This window comes from Camellia sinensis, chromosome 9, assembly GCF_055761805.1.
Source record: "Camellia sinensis isolate YWXY chromosome 9, ASM5576180v1, whole genome shotgun sequence".
Taxonomy (NCBI): domain Eukaryota; kingdom Viridiplantae; phylum Streptophyta; class Magnoliopsida; order Ericales; family Theaceae; genus Camellia; species Camellia sinensis.
Window position 1 is genome coordinate 83,904,458 of NC_138969.1, and position 10,336 is coordinate 83,914,793.

The following is a 10,336-nucleotide window of genomic DNA, read 5'->3' on the forward strand; positions in this document are numbered from 1 at the left end:
CTCTTTGGTTTTGTCGATGCCGACCTTCCGACCCGCATGGAAGCCTTGTTCGTAACCCATGGTCCTCACATTCTCTACGGCGAACATGCTTGTCGTGTCTCGATCAGCGATGGTGTGACTCAACAGTCGTTAAGTCACCCTCTCCTCCACGATCGGGTTGGATTGACCCACCGCACGCGGCTCAGTGGTTTAAGCCTTCCTAAGCTCCCTGAGCTCATGTTTGGCCTTCTCCGTGTGAGCCTCCAAGCTGCGGATTCTTTTCTCCTTCTTCTCTATTTCACGTCGCGTGGCGCACAGGCACATGCCGACTTTATAGGCGGTATACAGCCCTTTCACCGCCCCGTTGATGCCCTCTCGAAATACGTCGAAATCCTGTCGACCGACCATCGACTGCTGGACCTCCGGTGGAAAAATCTGTCAAGCAAACTCGACCGCCACACCTGGGTCCTTGATAATGGAGTCTGCCTCCGTCATCAGGGAACTTCCCTGTTGCTGTTTCTCCTATCGTGGTGATCTGCTTCGACGACTTGGAGGCTTACATTTTTCCCGTTCTTTGGACGCCCTACCTCCCGCGCGGGTGGGTTCGCTGCTACGATTCATCGCAGTATCAAGCTCAGGCAAAGTTCGCGCTTCTCCTCTGTTGTTGAAGAAACTCAATTTGACATTCGCACTTATATAACCCCACGCAACAAATTGTTTTAAATCGAGTCTGAACACAGTAAGTGAAGTTACAGGCGTGAAGAGTCCATCCCATTAATTTATAATGCTTGCAGCGACCCCGAGGTGATTTGATTAACGCTAAACTCCAAAAGACGGATGTCGATCGATATGTGCCACAGCCACTCCATGTACTAATTTTCGACTTTTTGGAGTTAAAATGGCCTAATTATCTAAACGAAAATTATAGATGAATGCCTTGGAGTTCATGCACTGGCTAGGGCAAGGGCAGATTTCTTAATCTAACCGGCCAAGCATCCAGGCCCCTTGCCAATCGATATTTGCCACAGCCACTCCATGTACTAATTTTCGACTTTTTGGAGTTAAAATGGCCTAATTATCTAAACGGCAATTATAGATGAATGCCTTGGAGTTCATGCACTGGCTGGGGTAAGGGCAGATTTATTAATCTAACCGGCCAAGCATCCAGGCCCCATGCCGATCGATATTTGCCACAACCACTCCAGGTACTAATTTTCGGCTTTTTGGAGTTAAAATGGCCTAATTATCTAAACGGAAATTATAGATGAATGCCTTGGAGTTCATGCACTGGCTAGGGCAAGGGCAGATTTATTAATCTAACCGGCCAAGCATACAGGCCCCATGCCGATCGATATTTGCCACAGCCACTCCAGGTACTAATTTTTGGATTTTTGGAGTTAAAATGGCCTAATTATCTAAACGAAAATTATAGATGAATGCCTTGGAGTTCATGCACTGGCTGGGGCAAGGGCAGATTTATTAATCTAACCGGCCAAGCATCCAGGCCCCATGCCGATCGATATTTGCCACAGCCACTCCAGGTACTAATTTTTGGCTTTTTGAAGTTAAAATGGCCTAATTATCTAAACATCAATTATAGATGAATGCCTTGGAGTTCATATACTGGCTGGGGCAAGGGCAGATTTATTAATCTAACCGGCCAAATATCTAGGCCCCATGCCGATCAACATGTGCCACAACCATTTTTTGAAGTTGAAATTGCCTAGTCATCTAGTCGGCAAGTATACATGAACATTTTATCCAAAATAGCAACAAAACAATACCATCCATTAATAACATAATTTAGCACAAATAATAGCAAAGTACAAAAGGAATTTTCGTTAAGTAAATTGGGCACAAGTTGTAGCCATTTTACATATGAAAACTACTAAACAAAAAGCTGTAAAGAGCTGAAAATTACCAAACAAAAGCTGTAAAAATACATGAAAATCCTAAAACAAAAACAAGAGTAACGCAAATTAGTCCTCGGAGTCAGACTCTAGCGGCTCAACATCCACTTGCTCATATGGAATTGGCGTAGCCAATGTCACATCAGCAGCAGCAACAAGGGCTTTGAGCCAGCCGTATTTGAATCTCCGATTTTCAAATTTGGGGACTTCATCTACGTATTTGGTGAAAGTAGCATTTTTCCCGGCGTCGAATGCCCTGGAAACCTCCAGGTCGGCTGCTTCCTTCGCCTTCTTTATTTCTTCCAACTTGGCCTCCAATTTAGAGATCACCTCCTGGGCCAATTTAAACGCGTCGTCGCTCGTATCCGCCCTCTTCTCGGTGACCGATCTCAATTCTTCAGCGTTACAAGCTCTCTCCATCTCGACCTCGGCGCGAGTGCCCTCCATCTTTGCCATTAAAGCCTCGAACTCGGCCCTACTCCTTTGGCCCTCAACCTCCGTTTGTAAACGGCCAATCTGCTCGACGGTATCATGATGGCGACGACCCATCTCGGCTATCCTTCTGACGGTCTGCAAGACAGAAAGTTGAGACCAAAACAATAGTTGCGTAAAGTGAAAAAACAAAGTCAAGATATATACCAAAAGAGCCAATTGCGTGACCAACGCTATTGCAACCAGATCCAGCTCCGTCCGAAAAGTCGTCTTGTCAGCATGCAGTGAAACGGACGTAGCCATGCTGAGTGCGACCGCTGGATCTTTGATTACCGAAGCATCAGAGGGGATCGGCGTGTTTTTTATCTTCGGTTGAATAACAAAAGGTACAATCACATCCGATTCCTCCAAATGAGGTCGTTTGTCGGCGCGGTCTTCTTTTGAGCCGGCCTCAACCTTGACAGGGCGCTTCTCTACCCTTTGCTCAACCTCCACACTGGCCTGCCCAACCAGCTCCGCCTCAGCACTTCAATTTTTTGTCGTTCCCTCCTCAATAATGGGCAAGGAGGGTTGAGATTCGCCAACAGTCAGGGAGGGTTGAGATTCGGCAAACCGAATGGCCTCCGCTCTTTACCGCGCGACCATCCTTTCCGCGTTCGCCTTCTTGGCAAGTTTAGTGAGGCTTAACCCAGCCATATCTTCTAGGTATGCACCGGGAAGGTCCTCTAGACTGTGAAAAATATCGTCAAGTGGAAGGTCCTCTCGGCCTGAAGTGGACGAAGGGTCGACTGAACTGAGGCCGGCTTCTTCAAATGCTAACTTCAAAGCCTCGTCGACTTCGGCTTCGGACTGGTCTGACTCGGTGGCTTTAGCTACTTCCGGTCACTCCGAATCTGATTCCTCAACACCGACTTGCCTTAAATTTTTGAAATCAATCAAGATAAGGGCGATGAGAAACTCCTCACCCTTCGAAATTGGGATGTTTTCTGCCACCGAAAAGGTCGTATAAGTCGGCTCGTAGCGGAGCAGAACGTGGGCTGCCCTCCCCTGTTTCTGAAGACTCGGCCGGCCGAAATATTTGAGCACAACCTTGATTTTCGAAAGAACAGCGTCATCGATTGAGGTCTGGACTTTCTTCAAATCGTTTCCTACACAAGCAAAACCATAAGGTCCCGAAAATGAAGCTTTATAAATATAACAAAAAATAAATAAATAAAAAAATCTATAAGGCCACTTGGTTCGCCCCTCCGTCTAGGAATAGGATCGAGGCGATCCTCGCCTTCGCCGAATTCCCAGTTTCCTTGGACGACGACCATAACATCATCGACTCGCTTCCTAGAGCTAGAAAACTTAGTCACTAGTTGATGGTCGGTGTCTTTGGCCCTAAGGAAATAACGTCCGTGCCGACCAGAAGACTTGGCCAAGGCGTAACAATGCCGAATAGCGAGAATGCCAAGGTTAAGCCTAAGGCAATGGTTTAGTGCGATAATCCCCATCACGATTCTAAAGAAGTTGACATTGGGTTAGGAAGGGATTAAGCTCCAATGGCAGAGCACAGCCCTAAGGAGTGGGTGAAGGGGGAAACGGACTCCACCCTCTGCAATTGATAGGAGAGGGAAGACGATCGTGGTTTCATCAACCCTCTCCATATCGAGGGTGCTGTCTGTCACAAGCGACAGGCGGATGTCATCAGGAATGGAGAAATGGCGTCGGAAGCCAGAAATTCGATCCGACGAGAGAAGATCTTTTAAATGTTTTGCCATTTCCCCAAGCTAATAGGAATATGCTAAGCCAAAAACAAAGCAAGAAAAAAGATTCAAAGCAGAGAATAAGAGAACTTACAAGAGGCGAAGAGGATAGAGAAGAAAAGTAAGTTGCAGAGGTAATTCAGAAGGCAGTCCAGCGACGAGCGTCTAAAAGCGTGTGTGTATTTGAAAAGACGTCGAAATTTTAAATCAAAATAAATAGAAGTGTACGAAGAGGCGGGAAGTTGAAATGATAACCGAGAAGCGTGTGTTTAGACATTTGCATTGGAATACGGTTAGCCGCCGAATTTCGGCTCTAACTTTTCGAGTTCGAAGCCAAACACTCCAGCCAACTTTCGTTAGTGGAGTGCTTGGGGGGCAATTGTAGGGGCCGAGTATTCGAAATCGTAGAGATTCCGGATAGTCGGACTTGGGAGAGTCGAAATATGCGGCATTCCGCGTCGGCTCGCACGCTCGAATCCAACCCTACTCGGCCAAATAGCCGGTTAAGCAAGGGGCCGAGTGAAGAGCGGTTTGCTACAAAACATGCCGAATAGAGAATTGAAAATGGACTTGATCCCGAGGCCCAAGAAAGAAAAGATATAAATAGAAGAACATCAGCCAGAGAGAGGTATGTGAGAACCAATATATTTAACTTAGAATATAAGTAATCTTGAGTGTTGAAACTGACTAGCCCGTCGGAGTTCTAATTCCGGCACCTCCGACCGGAGTGTTTATTCCTTTTCAGGTGACTAGCAGAGGATCACGAGCGTCCCCCAGGATCAGAAGAGTATTTCCAAACCACTTCTCCACAGCAACTATAAAGTTAGGTTGTATAACTCTTAGAGGAAGGGTAGCCTCTAAAAACAGAACAACCCCTGGAAAAAAATTATAAAAAATATATATATACATATTAACAAAAATAAAGAAAAGGAATTAAAGTAATGAAGATAAGACTGAGAGAAAAGAAGCTACTTAAATTGTTCCTAAGCCATGCGCATATGACACTAGGTCAATAAGCTACACCAAGACATGTAAATCACTGTCCCTCAGCTCTATGGCATTTCATGCTACTTGGTTAAGCTAAATCTTGAATTCATGAACTCGTAGGGCCATACATGAGTCACAAACCTCTGGTTTTGAAGAACTAATTAAAAAAGAAATCTATAATTAGGAACCACCACAACTCAAAATTCACATAAAATCTTGAAATGTGCAAGGGAAAAATGAAAATTGATTAGAAAATTGAAATGTGCAAGGGAAATATGCAATGATTACCATTTTACTTGCCAGTACGATCCAAAGAGAACAACAGACGGCACATGCATACTCTTTAATGCCCACGTTTCCTCTTCAAAGAATTAGTTGAAACATTACTATATCAACGCTAGCAACTACTCATGTACTTTTTTGAGTATTTCCTAAGTCAATCGAGAAATTATTTAATGTTTCTAAAAAAAATTTAAGTAGTGTTTTAAATGAGTAGTTATTAGTTTAAATTATGAATTTTATTATTTTTGTGTTAAAATTTTAAAAAATAAAGTGTCAATCTTTAAATAGAATAAAATAAAATATTGCTTCAGAAATATTGAATAATTTATTAAGTCAATTCTTTTGTTTCCAAGGTAATCCGACAACATCACCATTTCATCTCTCAATAGAAACTACCAACCACACTACACAGATTTACTGTCAAATTATTTCCATCAACCGTATGGCGTCTAAGATCATATCTGTGTATTTCTAAGAGAAATTAGCAAAAACCCTAACAAGCTTTGAGTTCCCAAGATCTAATTTCTAATCATACAATCCCCAAGCAAGAACAAGAAATCAATAGAAACATACAGATTTCGATAGACTAGCATGAAATTGATCAAGAAACATAACAAAGTGAAATCAAATCAAACTCAATCTAATGGGATCTTCTAACCTAAGAATGAATTTATTCCTATAAAATCTAGAGAGAGAGAGAGAGAGAGAGAGAGAGAGAGAGAGAGAGAGAGAGAGAGAGAGAACAAAACAAAAAAAAAGGATGAAAAAAGATGGAATAACTAAGAATATAAACATTCATCTAAAGAACTGTAAAATACATACAAAACATAGTTAGGGTGTTTAATTACCTGTAGCTCTCTAGGGTTTGGTCATCCTTCAAGATCTGTCATCGCCAGCACTGAGGTGGTGGTTCTGTAGCAGAAGGAGGTGCTGCGCCACGGGCAACAGCAGCGGATCGGTGATGGCAGATCCAACACTGATGGTGATTGTTGTTGTTGGGGATGAGAGTTTCAACGCTAGGGTTTCTATAGGGGAGAGAAAGATAATAAAACCCTAGCTATTGCTAAGTGAGCAGTGAGAGGGTGAGAGGGGTAGACGGGGAGAGAGGGGGTTTGATTTGTTCAATTGTGGATACTACTATATATATACATGTATATAAATAAATACTAAATATTATCACACTTAATTAAATATATATATATAATCACATTTAATTAAAAAGTGTGGTTAAAAAATATATATATATATATATATATATATAATCACATTTAATTAAAAAGTGATATAAAAAAAATATTATCACACTCAATTAAATTAAGTGTGATTAAAATATCAATCTAATTTTTTTTATCACACTTCTAATAAAAGTGAGATATTTTCATTTATCAAAGTGTGATCTTTAACTGTTTTTGTAGTAGTGATATAATCACACTTTAATTAGAATGTGTGATTAAAAAATATATAAATAATCACACTTTAATTCGAATGTGTGATTAAAAATATATATATAATCACACTTACTTAAAAAGTGTGATTAAAAAGTAGTAGTGTATATATAATCACACTTTAATTAAAAGGTGTAATTAAAAAATATATAAATAATCACACTTTAATTAGAATGTGTGATTAAAATATATATATATATATATATATATATAATCACATTTAATTGAAAAGTGATATAAAAAATAAATACTATCACACTCAATCAAATTAAGTGTAATTAAAATATCAATCAAATTTTTTTATCACACTTCTAATAAAAATGAGATTTATTTTTTTTTTAATCAAAATGTAATCTTTAACTATTTTTTATAGTAGTGAAACCAGGCTAAAAATTTTCTTACCAAACACCCCTTATGTGTTATCACATCATAACCATGAGTAATGGGTCGGATTATGTAAATGATGGATTAACACATTGAGTGGTACATTGAAAGTGACAAAAAGGAGTGATAAGTGTGACATTATTGAACACGGGGTGGGGACTACATTCGTCTTAAGAGTGACTTACACAATACCAAGATAAATCTACACCACATTTCACTTTGAAGATTAAATTCGTTGTACTTTTTAGGCTATATATCCTTTTTCATCCGCTTCTTTACTTAAACTGAAATTGATTACAAAATTAAATACAAACCACTTCTATGGATGTAAAATTCACCTTATATGGGTGGGTTTTATTAAATTCCATGATTGATTTATGTATTTATAAATTTTTTATTTTTATTTATTTTTTTATTTTTTTACATCTAAGTACCTATAGCCATTGACTGAGAAAGGTGTGTGCCTAATGTATACACCTACATATATATATATATATATATATATATCAGTAATAGTAGGTATTATGAAAAAAAATTTATGAAAATAATCATGAAAGCTTTATGATTCTTGGATTACACTTAAAATAAAGCACCACACACTAATTAAAGCAATCTAAAAATCATAAATCTTTCATGATCATTTTTGTGAAACAAATTTCGTGATCCCTAACTTATATATATATATATATAAGAGCAGAATCTCCCCTCGATGGCATAAAATTACCAAGCAGACACACAAAGCCAGATGTCCCTCCTTTATAGTTTGTAACGCCCCTGACCTCTCCTCTCATGCATTTGCATTTTGTCCATTTAAACTCGATCATCATCCCCAATAGCTTCACCAAAAGCCAACCTCTCTCTCTCTCTCTCTCTCTCTCTCTCCATAACAACCACAACCATGGTGATTCTATCTCAATCAGTAGTAGAAGATTTCTCTCACATCATGACATGCAAACCAACTAGTGGCCTTTTCACTGGAATCCCAGAAATAGACCTCTCAGACCCTGATGCAAAGATCTTAATAGTTGAGGCTTGTCAAGAGTTTGGGTTCTTCAAGGTGGTCAACCATGGTGTCCCTATTGAGCTCATCACTAGATTAGAAGCTGAGGCTGTCAAGTTCTTCAATTTGCCTCAGTCTGAAAAGGACAAAGCTGGCCCTTCTATCCCTTTTGGTTACGGAAACAAGAGAATTGGCCCAAATGGTGATGTGGGTTGGGTTGAATACCTCCTCTTCAGCACCAACCCTGAATTCATTTCCCAGATGTCTCTCTCCATTTTCCAGGATAACCCAGAAATTTTCAAGTGAGAATTAAATAAAAATTTCTCTCTATATTTTGTTACAAGTATGGTATATATATACATGTAGCTGATAAAAAAAAGGATGTGTATGACAACAAGCTGACGATTTTTCTTCTATTTTTCTATGAAATGGTACAGGTCTGCTGTGAATGATTACATCTCAAATGTAAGAGATATGGTGTGTGAAGTCTTGGAATTGATAGCTGATGGGTTGAAGATTGAGCCAAGGAATGTGTTGAGTAAGCTTTTGAGGGATGAAAAGAGTGACTCTTGTTTCAGGCTAAACCACTATCCACCATGCCCAGAGCTTCAAGCATTGAGTGGTCGAAATTTGATTGGGTTTGGAGAACACACAGACCCACAGATAATGTCTGCTGTAAGATCTAACAACACATCAGGACTTGAAATCTGTCTGAAACATGGGACATGGGTCTCAGTCCCGCCTGATCAGTACTCCTTTTTCATCAATGTCGGTGATTCCCTGCAGGTCCAATACAACCCACCCCCTTCAGATCTTATCTGTATATATATATATATGTGTGCAAATTGTTTGTTCTACAAGTTCTCTTAAATTTTCTCTGTAATTTTAATTTTTGTTCAATGGCTTTTGCTCTGTTTACATCCTTAAGTCCTTTTTTTTTAATGGGTTTTATTTTTTAATCCTCTCTCTTTAACGGGTCTCTGTCTCTCTTAATATATATATTTTTTATTTTTTTAGTATACTTTTTCTTGGCTTGTAAACATTACTGATATGGGGCTTTTAATTTGGTGCAGGTGATGACTAATGGGAGGTTTAGGAGTGTGAGGCACAGAGTTTTGGCTGACAACTTGAAACCAAGGGTGTCAATGATTTACTTTGGAGGCCCACCCTTGAGTGAAAAGTTAACACCTTTATGTTCACTAATGAAAGACGGAGAAGAAAGTTTGTACAAGGAGTTCACCTGGCATGAATACAAGACATCTGCTTACAAGACTAGGTTGGGTGACAATAGGTTGGGGTTCTTTCTGCAAAATGCAAGCCAGTGATGTGGTCAAAATCAAATATCCTATTTGGGAAAAATTAGGGTTTTGTCAAATCAGAAAAGATGTCTGAAAAGGTTGACTAAACTTGGCATAGATGGTAAAAGAATAGGTTCCTTATTTCATCACCAACTTTCTTTTTTCTTTTTTCTTTTCGGTTTTCTGGGCTTCGTATGCTTGTTTTAATTGTAACTACCCTCTACAATTAATGCAAGGTTATCTTCATCATGTCATCATCCATACTTCTTCTTCACGTGCTAGGCTCCGTTTGGCAAGGATTTTTGTTGTTATTTTAGTCACAAAAGACAAAATAAGTTATTTTAATCACAACAAACAAAACATCACATCTAACTCATAATCATTACACTCTTCTCTCACAAAAAAGTCAAAAAGTCCTTCCCAAATTAAACTTTTTAGCCCAAGCTAAAATAGTCAAAAAAATCAAAAAAGTAAAAAGACAACCGACTTTGCAAACGGAGGCTTAGGCCAAGTTTGGCATCTTCCAAAAAATTCAAAAAGTCAAAAAGTCACTATCCTATTTAAGTCACATCATCTTATTTAAGTCACATCACCTCTTTAACACATCACTTCAAACCCAACTCAAATTCAACCTATATTTCATAAAAAGTCAAAAAGTACACTTATTTAGTCTTCTCAAACTGACCTTAATATGACCCCTGAATTGTGGATACTACCAAATGGTGGCTCGCATCATCCACATTAATGTCTTCACTCACTATAAGTCATCAACAATTATCTTCATGAACTCTGCTCTCTGTATTGTACGTTCAATTGTTGGTTCTGTTTTTGTGCTCCTTATATTTCAGGGTTTTTTGGGGCGTAAACTACA

General features: G+C 39.3%; 1 protein-coding gene across 1 annotated transcript; it reads left to right on the plus strand.

Annotated features, from left to right (window-relative positions):
* The first annotated feature begins 7,862 nt into the window (after positions 1-7,862).
* Positions 7,863-9,714, plus strand: LOC114298457 (gibberellin 2-beta-dioxygenase). Its single transcript, XM_028243027.2, has 3 exons — positions 7,863-8,469; positions 8,605-8,953; positions 9,241-9,714. Exons 1-3 carry the CDS (start codon positions 8,066-8,068, stop codon positions 9,490-9,492), a joined length of 1,005 nt encoding a protein of 334 aa, XP_028098828.2. The 5' UTR covers positions 7,863-8,065; the 3' UTR covers positions 9,493-9,714.
* Positions 9,715-10,336: the final 622 nt, after the last annotated feature.

Bases quoted from the DNA above. Each gene is read 5' to 3' on its own strand.
- LOC114298457 (XM_028243027.2), top strand. From the start codon at position 8,066: ATGGTGATTCTATCTCAATCAGTAGTAGAAGATTTCTCTCACATCATG. The intron at 8,470-8,604 runs GTGAGAATTAAA...GAAATGGTACAG, and splicing joins GATAACCCAGAAATTTTCAA to GTCTGCTGTGAATGATTACA. The intron at 8,954-9,240 runs GTCCAATACAAC...AATTTGGTGCAG, and splicing joins ATGTCGGTGATTCCCTGCAG to GTGATGACTAATGGGAGGTT.